The sequence below is a fragment of the Panthera uncia genome, chromosome B4 (assembly GCF_023721935.1).
Source record: "Panthera uncia isolate 11264 chromosome B4, Puncia_PCG_1.0, whole genome shotgun sequence".
NCBI classification, from domain to species: Eukaryota; Metazoa; Chordata; class Mammalia; order Carnivora; family Felidae; genus Panthera; species Panthera uncia.
In genome coordinates this window covers 137,896,766-137,915,461 of record NC_064809.1, presented here as the reverse complement: position 1 = coordinate 137,915,461, position 18,696 = coordinate 137,896,766, and the positions used below count along the sequence as shown (strand labels likewise).

The following is an 18,696-nucleotide window of genomic DNA, read 5'->3' as shown; positions in this document are numbered from 1 at the left end:
CCCCCCCCCCCCCCCCCCCCCCCCCCCCCCCCCCCCCCCCGCCCACCCACTCCCTGGGCGTCCTCCCGAACAACTGCGCGCACACTTCGGGGTCTGCCCCGCTGCCTGCAAGACCCGCGGCGGTTCGTCAGTGTTTCCTTCGATTTTTTCATGGCCGGTCCCCTTCCCACTATTTTGGGACACACACGTGCTGCCTTTGTGAGATACTTCTGGTCGCAGCTTTAACTTGCTTCTGTAGTTCCTGTGTCCTGGGCACCAATGTTCACAGGTCCCGGGCCACTGCGGTGAGCCAGTCAGCCCACAGACCCGCGTGGGGGCTGACAGGGGGGGCGCCCGGCACCAAGCCTGCACTCTGTCCACACTGCATGTTTCCACCTTTCTTGAGGGTCTCTGCGCTTTTCAAGATTATGTTTCTGAGCGATGGATGCCCACCCTTGGCTTCCAGCTCGTTTTACTTGTCTACTACATTCTGAGGGGGCTGCCTTCAATTTCCCATCCCTCCGGTAACACGGGCACCCACCCCTGCAACCCAGACACCCACATACAACCCAACTCCCTTAAAGCCCAGCTGCCCCTGGATAACCCAGCCACACCCCCCCAAACCCCTGATGCCCCCCCGCATAACCCTCACATCCCCCAGATAATCCAGACCTCCCCCCCAGATAAGCCAGACACCCTCAAAAATAACCTAGATGGTCCCTAGATATCCCCAAAACTCCCCATCTAACCCAGGTGGCCCTGGATAATGGCATGGACATCCCTACAGCCCTCTGGGACACCCCCCCTCCCCCTGCCAGTGGTCCTGCTGGGCACTTACTAGGTTGCTTTCCAGAAAGGCTGGACCACACTCTTCCCCAGAAAAAAGAGGTTCTGTCCCCTAACATTCCCAGCTCTTGTCATTATTTGCTTTCTGGTATCTGCCACCCTAAGGGCTGGAATGTGGTTTCAGTGTTTTCAGTTTGCCTTTTTCTGGTTACCAGTGGGGTTATCGCCTGGTCAAGCCTTCTGCACATCGAGAGTCCCTGTCTGTGGTTCATTTGGAAGAGGTCTTGGACTTACATCAGCCTTTTGGTTAACCCATTGTAAGGCCTTCTTCAAGCCTGTCTGTTGGGCCTATCCATGGGATCTGGATAGGAATCCTCGATCTGGATGTAGTCAAGACCACTGTTTTATTTGTTTGTTTTATGGTTTGTAGGTTTTTTTCTTTGTGAGACCTCAGAGGCATCCCAGTGTCCCTCTAGGAGCAGGACAGCTTACCCTCCACACTCATTCTTCCATGGCCTTCAAGCAGATATGTTGAAATGTGCTTCATTTCGGTGTTGCCGTGAATTGGTGAAGTAATCTGTAATCTGGAGATTTCAGATGACTGTACCAGAAGATTGCAACCCAAGCAAATTCCATAGGTAGTATTACTCCTTTAGCAGATACATTTTTAGCCGGAGGACCATGTGTGGAGGTAGAAATGCAGCTCAGATTTTCTCCATAAAATAAGCTGGTTTTCCCCACACTGTTGACTAAGCAATATATCCTTTCTCAGACCACCAGGTGTCATCACCACATCTGGAATGGGTTTGTCCTTGTGATGGCTTTGTCATATACCAAATATATGGACCGGCAGGTACCCCTTTACTCCTTCTCAATGACGATTTAGGTACTCATGACCTTTACTTTTCCACATATACGTCTCAGAAAGACTTTGTCAAGTTTCCAGAAAGGAAATCTAGCTGGAATACTGAGATTGCCTTGAAGGTATACTAACTTGGGGACGACTGAAATGTGTACAATTGTTAAGTTCTCCTATCTATGAACATAGTATGTTTCTTCATTTATTTAGATCTTCTTCATATACTGTCATAAAATTATAATCATTTCTCTGTAAATATTGTTGCATGGGTTTGTTAGGTCATGTCCTAGACATAGTTTTTGTTCCTCTGTACACGGTATCCCATTTTCTGCGATGTGTTTTAGCTGGTTAATCTGGTGCAGAGGAACGCTGCTGACCTTGGTGTGATCGCTGAGTTGGCCTGTGGGCATCAGCAGGTTGTGCAGTGCAGTCGTGGGGGTGACCCTGCATGCTGTGAGAAAGGCTAGGCTGCTGTCCTCCCATCCAGCGGGGGAGCGTCTGGACATCATGGGAGGGGCACCCAGGCAAGCTGAGGCCGCCCCCCACCGCCCCATGGCAGCAGCTGTCCTACTGCTGTCCTCGCTCCCCAGCCTGGATGGGGCTGGGGTGGGGGCCAGAGCAGAGTGTCCGGGGATGACACCCCGGGCTGGGCTCAAACCCTGCAGAGACTTGGAGCCCAGCCCTCCCTTGTTCTCTCCCCAGGAGAATGTGCAGGAAGCACTGGGGAACAGGGGCTACTGCTGTCCTCGCCCCGAGCTGGCTCGGCCAGGCTGAACTGGAGGGATCGTGCTCCACAATCCTGTCTCCAGGGAGGACCACACTGGGGAACAGCTTGCCCGGCTTGTGGTGAGACATTAGCATGTGGCTTTTCACACACGGAGGGATTCTGAGAGATCGAGTGACAGTACTGTGGCAAACGTTTAATCCACTCATCTCTGTAAAGGCAAAACCAGAAACCAGAAACCGAGGGAATGATGGACCCTTACTGCAGCTGTAAGCCGTGCTCTGCCACAAACACGGACAGTGTGTTAACCGATGCCTTCCCAGTGCAAGTTTACTTCTGCGTTTACTCACGAGCACCTACAACACACGTGTGTCATTTTGATTAAGTACTTACGGTAACTAAAGAACAAGAATCCTGGTGAATTTCTCGTTACCAGGTTCAGCCTTACGGTTTCACGGATCAAAACTAGTGTTTCCCTCAGGGCACCTGGGTGGCTCAGTCAGAAGAGTGCACAGCTCTTGATCTCGGGGCTCAGAGTCGGAGCCCACGTTGGGTGTAAAGATTACTAAGAAAAATTAACTTGAAAACAAATGGCTGGGGGGGCGCCTGGGTGGCTTTGTCGGTTGAGCATCTGACTTGGGCTCAGGTCATGATCTGACCGCACGTGAGTTCAAGGCCCGCGCTGGGCTGTCAGGCGCAGAGCCTGCTTCGGATCCTCTGTCTCCTTCTCTCTGCTCCCTCCCCCACTCTCTCTCAAAAGTTAATAAGCATTAAAAAAAACCCACAAATGGCTGCCTCAATACACATACTTGGTCTGGAGAAGAAGCAGAGAGTGAGCAAGAGGCCAGGTAGGAACCAACAAAACAGCACAGGGTCATTCTACCCCACACTGACCATGGGCTGGCTGGGAGCTCTGTTCCCGTCTGTCCCCTCATTCTGGGGACTAGCAGCCACCGTCCCAGGGGTACAGCTTCACACCTCTGTCATTTCTGCTCATTCTTCAGGAGCCAAAGCTCATGCCTGGGGCATCTGTGGGGTGTGGGCGGCTGGCACACACACCGCGTGCCCCGGAGAAGACGGTCTGTGATGCCCTCAACGTTCAACCCAGTACATTTTGCAATGGATATACTTGGGCGGGCAAAGTTCTACGGGAAGGGGGAATAAGGCAGAGCATCCAGCCACAAAGGGTCAACTTGCTGGGTCTTTCTTAAGTGGACCGGGGCACTTACCACGTGCTGGGAACCAGTAGTTTTAAACAAGAAGAAAAACGGTAGGCAACTTAAAGTAAGTGACAGTACACGGCTTCCAAATTTCCTTTCCAGGATCCCCAAGCACAGAACTTAAACCCAGTGCAGGCCACACCTGCCTGCAGGAACCTCTTCGCTCAGTTTCCCCAGGAGTCCTCGCTGCTGTAGGTGGCCTGGCCTCCTGTAGGCGGGGACTCTGTCAAGGGCAGACCCCGTGCGCTTTATCCTGTGCTCAGCAGAGCCTCCGGCTTGGTCACCGGACCTGGCCTCCCACCCCGTCTCCTGCCTGCTCCAGGCCCAGCGAAGCTGCACTCAGTGCCCTCCTGCCCAGGTGCACCGAGTCCTCTGCAGAATGACCCCACCTGGTCTCCCACCACCCCCGATAACCCCTCTGGACGGTTGCTGAAGAGCATCCTGGCCTGGGACACCCGCCCTCCGAGAAGCCAGCCCGGCTCCTGGCTGCCTGCAGGACCCTGATTGCTCTGGCGCTTGCCTCTCCACAGTACGAGCCCCGCACCTGTGGCCTCTTGCAAGCGTGGACATCCGGTCACCGCAGAGCCGGGCAGGGCTGAGCAGGTGCAGACCTTTGGGGGGGGGGAGGGGCGGCAAGGGGTTGCAGCCCTGGGACGCAGTGTGGGTGGGAGCGAAGGGTCAGTTCTGGGCCCACAGTCTTGGGGGTGGGGACGCAACAGAGGAAAACGCGGCCCCTTGGCGAGGAGGGGCAAGGGTGAGGCCCAGTGGGTGTGATTTCTGTGGGGGTGGGGCCAGGGGGCAGTGGCACTGGGACTCCTGCAGCTGTCCCATGAGGCCACTCAGAGTGCCTGGCTCTGGGGCAGCCAGTGCAGGAGGCCAAAAGTGTTGTTTGTTTTTTTTTTGTTTGTTTGTTTTTTTTTTTTCTGTTTATTTACATTTGAGAGGGGGCAGGTAGGGGCAGAGGGAGACACAGAATCCAAAGCAGGCTCCAGGCTCCGAGCTGTCATCACAGAGCCCGCATGGGGCTTGAACCCATGAACGGTGGGACCATGACCTGAACCAAAGTCGGACGCTCAACCGACTGAGCCACCCAGGCACCCCCACAAGTGGGTATTTCTTGAAGCAGCAATACCAGCACGTTCTCCTGTCGTGACAGCTTTGTTCCTGGGTGCAGCCCCTTTGCCACCAGCTGACCCACAGCACGCAAGTGTGAGGGGTCTGGGGTCAGGAGAGCCCCATCCTCGGGCAGGGCGCCAGCATGGGCTCTGGGCTGCACCACTGGGGCTCCTGTCCCCACCTGTAAAGCGGGAGGACGGGATCTCCAGGGCGGCAGCAGTGGGCTGAGGGACAGAGCCTTGATTAGTGCCCTGAGGTCCTGAGGTGACCTTGGGACCCCCAATGTGGGCAAGGTCTTATCCTCCTCCCCTCCCGCCCTGTCCTTGTCCGTTGCAGGACCAACAATTCTCATTTGCCCACCTGCAGCCTCTGAGGGGCTGGTGTCTCACGTGGGTCTGAGTTCAATGATTCCAGAGGAAGGGCGTGTCTCTGGCAAGGCTGGTTTGGGTCTGCGGCAGACACAGCTCGGGCTCCCCATGGCCGGTTCCCTTTCCTTCCCGCTGCATGACTCCCTCTTCCTGCCACAGCCTTGGGCTCTGGCTGGTGGTGGGGGGAGGGGGTGAGAGGACATGGGGGGTGGGGGGACTCGAGCCGCCGCACAGGCCCCAGCTGGGCCCGATGCTGTCGTTGCCACCAGAAATCCTTGATCGTTTTATCCCTGATGGCACTTTGTACATGAGGTCGCTGCCCCGTGTTGCCTGAGAGCAGAGAATTCTCACTGACCCACGAAGGTTTCCAACTGCTTGCTTGGTGAGGCTCTGGCCGCTCCTGTGGAACAGTGGTCCCTGAGGCCCAGAGAAGGGCACTGGGTCCCACGCGTTCACCGCTGCCCGTTTTGCCCCTGGAGTAGCAGGAGCAGTGCGGGACAGGGGCCTGTGCGCCCATATCCCATTTCTAGGACAACTCTGGGTGGCATCGTGGGGCCGCACGGGCCCCAAGTAAGCCCCTTCCACAGGCCGCAGGGTGAGGTCAGCATGTGGGGCTGTCACAGGCAGGCACGCACAGAGGTCTGAACCCCAGGCTCGCCTCCCCACGGTGGGGCCTCCACACAGAGCATCAGGGACAAGTCCCAGACGTCCCCGAGGCCTGGCCTCTGCTCCCGCCCTGTGAAGATGTGCTCCATGATCAGAGAACTCGGTCCCTCGCTCAGACCAGCTCTCAGTGTGTTTTATGCATGTGATCCCTGCCCTGCCCAAGAAGTGAGTGTGCAAGGCAGTTTCTGGTCAGGCTGCCTCCACTCCCAAACAGCTGTTTGCTCTTGGTTTATTCAGGAGCATCCAGGGTTCCAGAACCACCACCAGCGACCAGCTCCCAGGGCACCTTCCCCAGATCCTGAAGCCAAAGTTGAGAAAAGACACACAGACCCTTCCGGAGTGCTCTGCCTGGGCAAAAGACCCTGGGAGTGAGCAGAGGACCCGCCCAAGGCCCAGACCCTCAGGAGGCGGATGTGAAGGTCTGGGAGGGAGCAGGAGCCCTCACGCAGCCAGAAGAGTATCCCCATCTGCCTCCAGGAGCAGACGCCGCAATAGGGCAGGCCCCTGAACCGTGGGAAGGGGGAGTTTGGAAGTAGGTGTCCCCGGGAGGGGCGGTGAGCACCCAAGAACCCCATGTTCTAGCGACAAGGCCTGGCCCTGGGACCTGCACTGCTGGCCTCTGGCCTGGGCAGGACAGCTGAGCAGCAACCCCACCCCCACCCCACCTGCCCCTGGGCTGCTTGGTGCCCTGTCATGTCTGACTCTTCCTGGGAACAGCTGGCCTCATGTCTGGTGTGCGTGGGGTGGGCCCTGCCTGGGCCTCCACACACTCCCCGTGCAGGGCATCATCCTAGCTGCCTTCCTGGAGGAAGCAGTCATGTATTCTAAACACAAGGGGGACTCGGAGCCTCAGTAAGGAGTGGTACAGCCACCGCAGGCCCCCGTGTCTACGCAGTGGTCTGTGTCTTCACATGGGGAGTCCTCTTGGGCACGAGGGCTGGGGGTCATGGGCCTCAGTGTCTCAGGGTCTGCTTCTCATGGACGGTAAGGGTGTCTGTCTGGGCATCTCGGAACCCAGGGCTCATCCGGTCTCCTGTGTAGGCTGCTGTGCACCCCTCCCCCCACCCCCCAACTTCACTGGAAGGCACGGCCAGAGACTTCATGCCTTCACTGGGCTCCTGGGTATGTGGGTCCCCAAGCCTGGTGCTGTTCACACAGGCGCAGACCCCAATGTGTAAATGCTGCCTGCCCTTCCTAGAAATGGGTCCCCGAGGATTTGCACAGATGGGCCACCTTCTTGGCCAGAGGGGACGGGTCCCACCGAGCTGTACCGGGGTTCTGGGTGAGTGGGATGCTGACCCCACTTCTGCATGGCCACCCATCCCCAGACAGAGCCCCCATAGAGGCCCCGGGCTCTACGTGGCTGGCAGGTGAAGGGAACACTGGCTCAAGGACCCAGAGAATGTCTGTGAGCCTGAAGGGATCAGAGGCCACACAGAAGCACAATTGCTTCCCAGCACCCGGTGCATTTCGAGCAGGAAAGCCACACCAGGTGTCCCATGTGCACATTTATTTTGGTGATGGGTTGTAGTAACCGTCCAGTGGCAGGAATGGGCTGGTGTGGGAATAGCAGGTTCCATCGGACCCCGTGGCCCCTACGCTCACGGTCAAGGCTAGGGTACAAGGCAGGCTGCAGGGGCCCCAGCACAGAGACGGGGACAGCAGCTCCCTGTGGTGTGGCGCCAGGCCCACCAGCCCTGCCTCACCAACTGTGGCTGTGGATCCGGTCCTGGGGGCGCATGTCTAGCCACAGCTGCACGTGGGGAAAGGGGAGGGGGCCAGTGAGCTGGGATCCCCACAGCAGCTCAGGCTGGAGGGCTGGGGGCTGTGGCCTCTTGCAGGGACCCCAAGCGATCCGCATTATCCCAACACTGGACAGAAAGCAGGTGAATGAGGTGGGCTGGCAGGGAGGGGCAGGGCAAAAACTGGAGGACAGACACAGAGCTCACTCTGGCAGCGACTGCAGTTCGGGAGGTAGGTCGCACCCCGTGTAGACACCGTTCGTAATGCTGTATTCCAGTAATGCACCAAAACAGGGGTCCTGTTGAAACACCGAAGAGCCCGCCTCAAAACCCCAAGCCGTCCCAAGCGGCACCTTCTACCCAGGCCCTTCCCTCCTCGGCAGACTCACTTTGACCAGAACGTGAGGGTTTCCCAGCACAATCAACAAGGCTTTGGGTCTGGTGATTGCAACATTAAATCTTTTTGAGTTGGACAAGAAACCCAAAAAATATCTATCGTCTTCAAATCTGTCTTCGTTTGACCGCACCTAAAAAACACGAAAATGAATAAAGGTGGTATCATATCCATTTTTTTGGCATGGAAAGAAACTCGGTATTTAAAAGCATTTAAAACTATTAAACATCAGCAGAACCCCATTTTTAGTTAAAGAAGGAAAAAAACACCAGTGGTGTGGAGGGAGCCTCGTCACCATCGTCTACACAGGAGACCCTCTATCTCTGGGTGTAGAGTTGTAGGCGATTCTGACTTTCATCGTCATGTCTGACTTTCCTAACTTATCTGCTGCTCACACGTTCTGTACAAAACATGGAGTTTTGACAGTCACAGCGGGTTCTCCTGGGGCGGCAGCATCGAGCCACCGTGGCCCGCGTGTGGGACCTTTCCCAGCGCGTTTACTGCTTCTCGCTGGATTTCAGTTATTTTTTTGTCTGCAGGTGTCGCGTCTTCTAAAGAGCTCCCTGCAGTTACGGCTTGACAGGGCTCCGGAACATCTCCATCCTGCAAGTGGTCGTCTGTGCTACCGACCAGCCTCCGCCGCTTTCGACCCGAAGGACATGAACATCAGGTGGTGTCACACACACCGTCACCCCCACTCAAAACAGGAATACCTACGGTGGAGATGATGACGACCAAATATTCTTGCCCTTGAAACTCCTCTACTGATCCAACCTTTATGTCCATCAGATCAACATTTCGCAAAAGAATTTTGATTTTTTCCACCTTTGAAGCAGACAAAAAAGGACAGACCTTTACAAATTTGACCATCTCTTTACATATTTAAGCATAAGCCAGATATTAACCAACATGCACTGTTACTTATCACTTCCAAATCGTATTTCATCTAAGTCGATTAGGACACAAATTCTGATTTCAGACACGGTGCACTGGGGAAAGGAGAGGGGGCAGAGTGTCTGGAGTGACGTCTCCCTCTCCCCACAGGTGCACATGCCTGCTGCTGGGCGGGCCTGGCCATCTCAGTGGGGACGGCGCTGGGACCCACAGCCGGGCAGGCTCCAGAGCGCCACACCCCAGGGGCCCGAGGGGCTGGACAGAGGCCTGGAAGCAGGCTCTGCACAACAGCAGCCGGAAGGCAGGGACAGACGTCTTTGTGAAAGAGCCAGCTCCTGGGGGAATGGGAACGGCTGTCACAGAAGCAGGATGCCGGGTTCTGGATTGTGTGTCTAGAGACCAAGGTCTCCAATGGGTGCTGCTGAAGTAAAAACCAGTTTGCAACCTTGGAGAAAAGTGTGCAGAAGACGGAAGCTCAGTGCTAGGGGGAAGCTTGACTGTCCCCCAGGAGGACGCGGATGGTGGCCCACTGCCCGCTCCCACTGCCAGGTAACCACAGATGGAGCGCCCCGGCCCCCGGGAGCAGGGTCTGAGGGTCCGAGCACCAGGACACGGGTGTGGGGCAGGCTCGCGGGGCAGGGAGCGGGTTAGTGCCGGGGGTGCAGCGGCTGTGGAGGGACTTGGTGCCCCCTGAGGGAGCTGGTCTCCACCCGCCTCCCGGACTCTGTGAACGCAGCGGTGGGCGGGTCCATACCTGCTTCCGGTAGGGTGTGATCACACCAATGTCACTCGCAGACACCTGGCTGGAGATGCCCCTGGCCAGGAGGCAGCAGTAGCGCATGACCTGGACGGCTTCGGCCGCGTTGAACCAGGACGGGCTCCTGCCTTCACGAGCTTCGCCGCCCTGAGTTACAATTCGGAGATAAGAGAATGGCACACCCAGCCCCCAGACTTCGTTTCCTCAACAGGTGCCGCGAAGGGGGCTACGAACAAGGAAGGAGCAGAGCAGGTGTCGGGATACGGCACGCGTGAGGCAGAAAGGACGCCCGTGCTCCTGCAGACCTCACACTCCGCTGGGCAGACTAACTTCAGTCACGGTCACGTCCGCCACGGCGGCAGCAAGGGCCCCGGCGGAGAAGGGCTGCTTGGGGGCGGCCTGCGATTCGCTGACAGGAGTGGACGGGCGGTGATGCACGTGCAGGAATTGCCAGGCAGAGAGCAGGGTGCTTGGCGAGGGTGGGGACGCGGGCCCTGCCGGGGAGCCACAGGGCGTGCTACAAACAGGAACAAGCAACCGGTGCGGCCCAAACCTCGGGAGCCGGGGCCAGAGCAGGGCGGCGGCCGGCTGCAGTCAGGCAGGTGAGCACGCACTCGGGGCCCCCCTCCCTCCCCACGTGTAGGCCTGGGCCCTCTCAGCCAGCCATCAAAGGAGCGTGCCTCCGACCCACACGCACGCACAGGTGCTCAGCGTCACCGATAATCAGGGAGACACAGGTGAGAGCCACAAGGTCCCGCCTCACACACGGTTTCTACGAAGAAACGAAACAAGCGTTGGGGAGGATGTGGAGAAACCGGACCCCTGTGCTCGGCCGACGGGAATGTAAATCGGCACGGTCACTGTGGAAGACGGTGTGGCGGCTTCTCAAACGACGACACCGGAAATCCGATGTGATCCAGCAACCCCACTCGAGGGTCTCAGAGACATACCGTATGCCTGTACTTTGCAGCATTCCGAACAACAGCTACAACGTGCAGGCGACCCAAGTGTCCGCGAGTGGATGGACAGATAAACCAAAGACGGTCCGTCCGGACAATGGAATGTTATTCGGCCTTAAGAAGAAAGGAACTTCTCACACCCGTGTCCTGAGGACCTTGTGCTGAGTGAAATAAGCCATCACAGAAGACAATACTGGAAGACTCCACTCATAGGAGGCACCTACAGGAGTCAGATTCACGGAGCCAGAAAGTAGGTGGTGGGGCGCCAGGGGCCTGGGAGCAGGAGGGGCAGTGAGTGTTTAATGGGGACAGAGTTTCGGTCTGGAAAGATGGAAAAGTTCTAATAACTGGATGCAAAACAATGTGAATACGTTTAACACTACTGAACTGTACATTTGAAAATGGCTAAATTTTACGTCACATGTTATTTTGGCACAATTAAAAAAAAAAAAGAGAATACCAGACACAGCAATTGGAATGTATTAACCTTGAGGATGTTTTTTGCTGTTGTTAAGCTGTACGTAATTTACCTGGGGCAGAAGGAGAGGAAGACACAGAATCCGAAGCAGGCTGCAGGCTCCAGGCTCCGCACTGTCAGCGCAAAGCCCGGTGCGGGGCTTGAACTCACGAACCGTGGGATCGTGACCTGAGCTGAAGTCGGACGCTCAACCGACTGAGCCACCCAGGTGCCTTTTTAATTTTTTTTTAAAGTTTATTTTGTAATCTCTACACTCAACATGGGGCTTGAACTCACAACCCCGAGATCAAGAGTTGCATGCTCTTCTGACAGAGCCAGCCAGCTGCCCTGTAATTTATCTTTGAGATTGACAATAGAGAACTACAAACAATTTCAGCGTGATGGTGCTTAGGGAAGAACTTACTCAAAGAGAAAAAACGCTGAATAGCGACCAATCACCTACAAAAAATAAGGAAAAGGAAGAAACCATGAAAATTGGTAATAAAGGTGAAAAGGAAGGAATAAAGGTAAGAAAGCATAGGTTGGACTGACTCATCTCATTAAAACCAGAGACTCTCAAACTGGGTTAAACATGAAAATGAGCTGTTCTAAGAAAGACACGTACGGTAAGATGATGAAGAAAGAAAAAGAAGGGCTACGATACTAGATAGAAAGAAACAAGCAACGGCCAGATGGAATTCAAGGCGAGAAACAAGAAACAGCAGGGAGAACGTAACATGAGGAGGAAGACAATCATAACTCGTATGCAGGAAACACCTCGGCAGTTGAGTCCCTAAGGCAGAAGCGACTGGAATTCACAGAGGATTTGATAAAAAAGCACACCTATAATGTGAGACCTCACCGCGCCTCTCCCTCCGCGGGCGTGCCGACATCAGGACACAGGGGAGCCGAAGCACAGACTCCAAACGTTTGCTTAAAAATATACACGGAACTTGCATCCCTCAAACAGAGACTATACCTTTCGGGGGTATGTCCTTAGAATATGTACCCAACCTGATACCTAGTTGGCCGCAAATTTTTAAAAGCAGAGAGTTTACAGGCCGTTGTTCTTGACCACCTCATAAAATTAGAAACAAAAAAAAAAGAGGTGGCCAAAGAATTCTTAGCCACTTGAAAATTAAGAAAAAAATACTTCTCTGTAACCCTTGGATCAAAAAAAAGAGAAGAGGGGCGCCTGGGTGGCGCAGTCGGTTAAGCGTCCGGCTTCAGCCAGGTCACGATCTCGCGGTCCGTGAGTTCGAGCCCCGCGTCGGGCTCTGGGCTGACGGCTCGGAGCCTGGAGCCTGTTTCCGATTCTGTGTCTCCCTCTCTCTCTGCCCCTCCCCCGTTCATGCTCTGTCTCTCTCTGTCCCAAAAATAAATAAAAAAAAAAGTTAAAAAAAAAAAAATACAAAAAAAAAAAAAAAAAAAAAAAGAGAAGAAAGAGAAAGTTATAAATGTCCAGAAAGTTGTGAAAGGAGATCCCTCAGCAGACGCACGTGGAAAGGAAGGTACAGGTCGGCATCCCCGGCGTCTTCCTAATTCAGAGGATGAGGAGTTACAGCAAACAAAACAGATAAGCACGTTAGCAGGGGGATGATTAAAGACAAAGCAAGATTAACGAAGCCACGAAACAAAGCGGAGAAAATGCGAGTCAGTCCGAAGTTGGCTTTTCAATCAGACCAGGGCTTGTCACATCTCTCCTGTCAGGGACCAGAAAGTATCCCAGGCTCTGACAGGGCTACGCTGTCCTACTCCACTCTGCCATGGCATCAGCCACCTGTCCACCGCGGTGCAGGCTTCCGACCGTTTCTCTAGGAGGACAAGACCACAGCTACCTCGGTGGCTCCTCCTGGGCCGCCCCGGGGCTCAGCCCTGCCCCACAATGTTCACGCGGCATGTTCTGCCGTGCTCCTTCTGCTGAGATGTGCTGGGCACGGGAACGGAGCAGGAGACAGACAGAGGTCCTTCCAGAGCCTCCGCAGGGGAAGCTGTCAGTCCAGGTAACACTTCAACGAGGGGGGCACCTGCCAGGGAGGGGGCCTGCCGTCGCATCTCGGGGACTGGAGCGGCCTGCAGGAGCCACGGGTGAGGGTGCAGAGGGAGTGCAAGGGGCAGGCCTTGACAGCAGCCCTGAGGCCAAACCCTTTTTGCTCAAATGATGGCAGTCGACTGTTCTCCGCAACCCAGCCCGAGGCCTCATCACCCATTTTATGCTCAGGGCCCAGAGTGGAGCCTGGGACACAAGTAGGCCCTTGAAAAATTCTTACTAAATAAATGTTTTTGGACTTTGTTTCACTGCCTATGTTTTTTGTTTTTTGGGTTCTTTGTTTTTTTTTTTTTGAGTCTACAAGTATGCTTCTGTTGGCTATTGCTTGTAGTATATCTAACTGGTTTCGTATCTCATTCTGCTACAAACACTTTTTGCACATTTAAAACACATCTGCACGTTTATAATCCATTTCTCATGAAAAAACCCATTGTGACTTCTATGTAGACCGCATTAAATATAGGAATTAATTTAGGCAGAACAACACTGGCCTGTCTGTTCATGACCATCACCTGTCTCACTTCACACGCTCGCGTCCACTTTTCTCCCTGCAGCAATCTTGCTTACTTCTCCTTAGGCTGAAGTCTAGCGAATGTCAGGGAGATCTCCGATCCCCTGCTACATTTTCTAACGTGTTTTTCTGATATACAGGGAAGCTTCTGAGGATGGACAGAACAGGGGCAGGACGGTCCCGGGAAGGGGGACCGGCGTACGAGGTTGGGAGAAAGCACCGGTCAACAGGGCTCTGTGGCGAGTGTCTCAAGCTGAGAGGGACTGGTCTCTTTCCTTGAATTCTCTTTCGTCCAAAGGGTAGCCCCTCCACAGCCACAGCTGAACATGCAACTCTACCCCCTTCCATCCACTTCTGAGAGAGCACACGGCAGTGGCACCGTCACCTGCATTCACGCACCCCCAGCCCCACCGGCGCCTCCTGTCCCGGGGTTGGGGCGCAGCCCCAATTCTGGATGAGAACTCGGGGGCAGTTAATGCAAAAGATGACTTCTGGTTCTAACAACCAAATTTCAATACGGAGTCTCTGATGTTAGGGCACAGTTGTCACTTTTTGGGCTACTGAGCATCTAGCTCTTTCCTACTGGGGAGCCCCCCACCTGGTGAGGCCATGGTGACGGGCAGGTGTCCCCACCCTACAGCAGTCCCCTCGCCTGACACAGGCTCACAAGGGGTGCGGTCCTTCTTGGTGGGCACGGGGCCTCCTGGTACCCAGCTCCCCCAGCTCCGCATCGCCCCAGCCTCCCCCTCAGTCACACGACACCTTCAGGCCCCTCCTCCCTCCAGTGCCCGCTTGGGCCAGCACTTCCGAGCCTGTTCTGTGTGCAGTCACCCGAGTGGCCGACGGGCCGGCCTTGCAGGGGGAGAAGCCCTCCTTACTGGTTCTGCTCTTCGGCATCAGCGTGGCCATCTGCCCACTGGCAACTGGTGAATGCCCCACTAACAACGGACTTGAACAAAACACACGTGATGAACACGCACAGACCCACGAACAGCACTGAGGGCTCACGCGGCCACTAGACCACTCTCGGCGCACGACTCACCCTCACGCCGTGGAATATGAGCGGGAAGCCTTTCTTCGGTAACTTCTCCCAGCCCAGCAGGGAGGTCACCACCTTGGGGTCTGCGCACACTTCGAGCTCTCTGTGGTAGAACAGCCTGGATGGCAGTGCCAGCAGAGCTGGGTGGGATCTGTAGTTGTTCACGAGCTTTGTAACCTGCAAAGAGAGAGCTGGAAACGGGTCCAGAGCCAAACTGGCACACGCGTGTCACACTCCTGTCAAAAGGAGAAATGCCGAGACCCATCTCAGATCGTAGCCCTGGGGGGCGCCTGCTTCTGCCTGTCCTCCCTCTCCTGGCCTGTCACCTGCCACCTCATCAGGAAGTGCTCTCGCACCTCTAACGACTTTTTGAACAGAGGGTTTGGTTTCTTTTAATTGAAATATAATCAATGTACGGTGTTATATTAATCTCAGGTGTACAATATAACGATTTGACAGTTTCCTACGTTTCTCAGGGCTCGTTAGGAAGAGTGCATTCTTTTTTTTTAAGTGTATGTTTTCTGGCGGGGGCGGGGGGAAGGGGGGCGGAGAGACAAAATGTGAGTAGGGGAGGGGCAGAGAGAGAGGGAGACAGAATCTGAAGCGGGCTCCAGGCTCCGAGCCATCAGCACAGAGCCCGTCGCAGGGCTCGAACTCACAAACTGTGAGATCGTGACCTGAGCTGAAGTCAGACGCTTAACCTGCTCTTCTCGCCCCCTCCCTGCCCCAGCCCCCTGGACTGCTTTGGCTCAAGGCTTCTCGACCCACCTCTTCTTTGTGGCTCCCCCGTCTCTGGGCCCAACAGCTTCCCGGGTGTCGCCGCTTTCCCCGCAAGGCATCGCCTGCTCGCCATCTCAGTCTCCCACCCGGCCCCCCGTGCTTTGATCCCACCACCACGCCGCAGGCGGTAGGCGCACCGCCATCCTGCCCTGCTTGCCAGGGCCCGGCAAGAGGGAGGGAGGCTCCCTGGCAAATCAGGTGGTAGGGCAGCTGCTGGGAGGGGAGGCCAACCACACCTGGTGGCCTGCCGGCATCTGTGTGGCTCCGCAGCACGGTTGGAGGCTCCCACAGCTGTGGTGGCTGTGGCCGTGACTGGGACCTGATAGTGAGGCAGGAACATGCTCAGTGCTGCCTGTGACGCCTGCCTGTGGCTGTGCTCAGTGCCCAGCCTGGGCTCCCCACTGGCCACCGAGGCGCCCGTGCCCCCACTGGACTCCTCACTGGCACTAAGCATGAAAAATGCGTCCTCTGTCCCAAGGGTTTTAGTGTCCACCACTCGAAAGGCATGCACCGCCCCTTCCAGGAGAGCTCTTCACCTGGAAAACGCGTTCTGGACTGCAAAGCCCCAGGACCTACGGACCTGATGACACGGGTTTGCTGAGAAGTGCAGTGCTCGTGAGCGAGCCCCTCTGAACCCATGGGTAGGCTCAAGGGCCTGCTCTCACAGAGAAGGTGAACGTCAGGAAAAGAGGAGAGGAGAAAGCTTCTCGATGGTCCCCCGAGTCCAGACAGCTGAGGGGTCTCCCTCAGGGGTGGAGGGGCTGGTTGTGCATCCGGCCGCACGCTCCCCTCTATAGCCGCTGTCCCGCAGCCCCGGTCTTTCTACGAACCCATGAAGCCTGGTCTCATGTCAGTTGCAGGCAGCCACTGGCTCCTGGGCCGTGGGGCCCTCGTGGCTAAGGGCACATCCCCCTAACCCACAGCCAGCTTGAAGCCTGGTTGGGACCTTGTTGCGAGCCGCTGGTGACGTCACCAGCACACAGAGCGAGAGTGACCTGTGTCCTGCCTCCAACTGGCCTGGGGCCTCATTGGTGGAGGGGGTCTTCCCTCGTTCCGGGGTGAGAACCCGGTAGGCCCCAGGACTTTTCTGTTGATCCACAGTGACAAATTTCAGCTCCGCAACTACGTGTTCAGCCTCCAAAATGCTAATCAAAGCCCCAAACTCAAACTCAATTTGGCATCTCAGCTCCTTGCACCCCAAGCCAGGCCCTGTGTCGGCCTGTAGAGCACCTGGCGAGTGAGGCCCTCTGCCCCCAGAAACTCGCTGCAGCTTCAGGCACCCTGGGGAGAAGGAAGATGCCGCGCTGTCAGGCAGAGGAGGCTTTGCTGCCTGTCAGCCCCGGGGATGTGGACGCCAGGGGGCGCACATGCGTCTCCCACAGGCAGGGCGCTCTTGGCTGCCCAGTCTGGGCTGGCACGAGCCCACTGCTGCCCTGGGCTTGCCTTGGGGCAGTCTTCCGCGGCCCTCAGCACCTCCGGAGGGTCCAGCTCTCCCCAGCCCATGCCACTTCCCATGCTGTCTTGCCCCCTCTGTTCTCCAGGTGGGTAAAGGGCCTGAGGGCCCATTGCCTGGCACAGGTCCCAAGCCATTTCCAGGAAAACCTGCCCATGATCACCACACCTCCTTTCTGTTTACTGTTAAAGTTTAGAAGGAACTCTCCTTTTGTGCTGCAGGAACTTACAGAATGTGCTACTTGGCTCACTTTAACGAGGGACCCCAGAGACCCAAGGCTCCCAAACTCCAGTGTTCCTGCGGGGGAGGGGGTACAATGCAGATTCCAAGGCCCATCCCTCTGAAGCGGTCACAGTCTGGCTGAGAAGGGAATCTGCAGGTTAACCAGCAAACTAGCACCACAGGAAGGAGACACGGCCTCTTCTTTCAGACTACGAACTAGAAGGCTCTTTCCCGTTTTCCCACATTAACCCAGATTTAACTCTTCTCGTGTTTGGCCCCACAGAACCTCAGCCATCAGCCTCAGACGGGACTGCCTGGAACGGCTGAGCTACTGGGACAGAGGTGCTGGCAAAGTCCCTTCTGGGATGGGGGAGGGGAGTGTGAGCTCAGTGCGCACGGGGACTGGGGTGGAAGGCCATGAGGAACCACGTGCCACGGGGAGTCTGTGCTTACCAACAAGGGGTTGTAGGCGCCACAGGCACCGAAAGCGTCTTCGTCCCTCATATACACCGGCCGAGACATCAGTCTTTCCAGCATAGACACATTCAGCCCGTAGGCCATGGCGAGTCTGGACTTAATAACCGGGCCGAGCTGCATGGGGTCTCCGGCAAGGACAATCTGTGGCACACAGGGGGGCACCCACACTAGTGCAGGGACACAGACTCACAACCACAGCTGGGAGAGGTTTGGGAAGTGGGTCAGCCACGTGTGCACCAGGCTGGCCTCCGCCTTCTGGTGGCCGGGCTGGCTGAGGCTCCGAGGGCAGGCTGGGAGGCAGCCGGCCCCCACCATCACTTGGGCTCCAGAAGACGGGGGACGCAGCACGGCTGCCCAAGCAAGGTGGCAGAAGCTCAGATGAGGGCAGCAGGATGGGAAGGAACAAAGTGGCTGGGTGGCCTCTGTCCCTGTCCCCTGGAAGTGCACGCTGTGCCCCTTCCCCTTCTGCCTGCGGGCCCTGGCCCACGCCCACCGCCCACGGCCCACGGCCCACGGCCCACGGCCCACGCTGCAGCTGAACCAGGTCTTCTCCCTGCTCTCTGTGCTGCCCCCACACCAGGCAATCAGGATGGGAGGAGGCAGGTGTGTAGGGGACCAGGAGAAGCTAGGAAGGGCCCTCCTGAGTGACAGACGTGTGCAGAGGAGAGGGCCAAAGGAAGCCTGAGAGGACCCCGGGTCACCATCAGGGGGAGTGCTGGAGGAAGCAACAGGTGTTGAGTAGGCAAGAGCCAAAGCATCAGCCTGGGATAAACGGGGTTAGCAGCAAGGGGCAGGGGAGGGGAGCAGAGGGGTCAGAATCCCAGGCGGTGAGCCGGGAAGTGCCTGGATGTCCCTGTCTGGCTGCACAAAGACTCTTGGAGTCTGTTTCCCAAGCAGCCCTTTCTTCCTTGTCCAGGCAAGGCCCTAGCGTCACGGAGCCTCGGGGTCCGTGGTGCCTCACCTGAGCCCGTCACCCCTGTGACACCTGTCTCACCCTGTGCTGGGGTGTGCAGAGCGCATGCCAGAGCAGGGGAACGGGATGAGAACCCCACAGCAAGCAGGCCTCACCTGGCCGTTGGCGTCTGAGACCAGACCCAGAGGAATAAGGCATTCCGGCTCACTGGCCTGTCCTGCTTCGTCCACAAACACGTGTGTGAAATGTCCGACTCTAGAACCAAAGGTGTACTGAATGGTCATTTCTGTCTAAGTGTCTTAGCCAGCGACACCCGACTCACATGGCAGG

At 56.4% G+C, this 18,696-nt stretch overlaps 1 protein-coding gene across 3 annotated transcripts in view; it reads right to left on the bottom strand.

Moving 5' to 3' along the window:
• Positions 1–7,213: 7,213 nt before the first annotated feature.
• MOV10L1 (Mov10 like RISC complex RNA helicase 1) overlaps positions 7,214–18,696 on the bottom strand; it is a 73,048-nt gene continuing 61,565 nt past the window's right edge. For 2 of the 3 annotated variants that reach the window (XM_049626547.1, XM_049626548.1), the window contains exons 20-26: positions 18,522–18,621; positions 17,430–17,594; positions 14,525–14,698; positions 9,503–9,652; positions 8,572–8,679; positions 7,850–7,987; positions 7,214–7,759 (exon numbers count right to left, since the gene is read on the bottom strand). In XM_049626547.1, coding sequence (XP_049482504.1) covers positions 7,664–7,759; positions 7,850–7,987; positions 8,572–8,679; positions 9,503–9,652; positions 14,525–14,698; positions 17,430–17,594; positions 18,522–18,621 — 931 coding nt within the window. In that variant the 3' untranslated portion in view covers positions 7,214–7,663. Of the gene's footprint in view, positions 7,760–7,849; positions 7,988–8,571; positions 8,680–9,502; positions 9,653–14,524; positions 14,713–17,429; positions 17,595–18,521; positions 18,622–18,696 lie in introns of those variants that run through there. The other variant, XM_049626549.1, reaches the window with a different exon arrangement.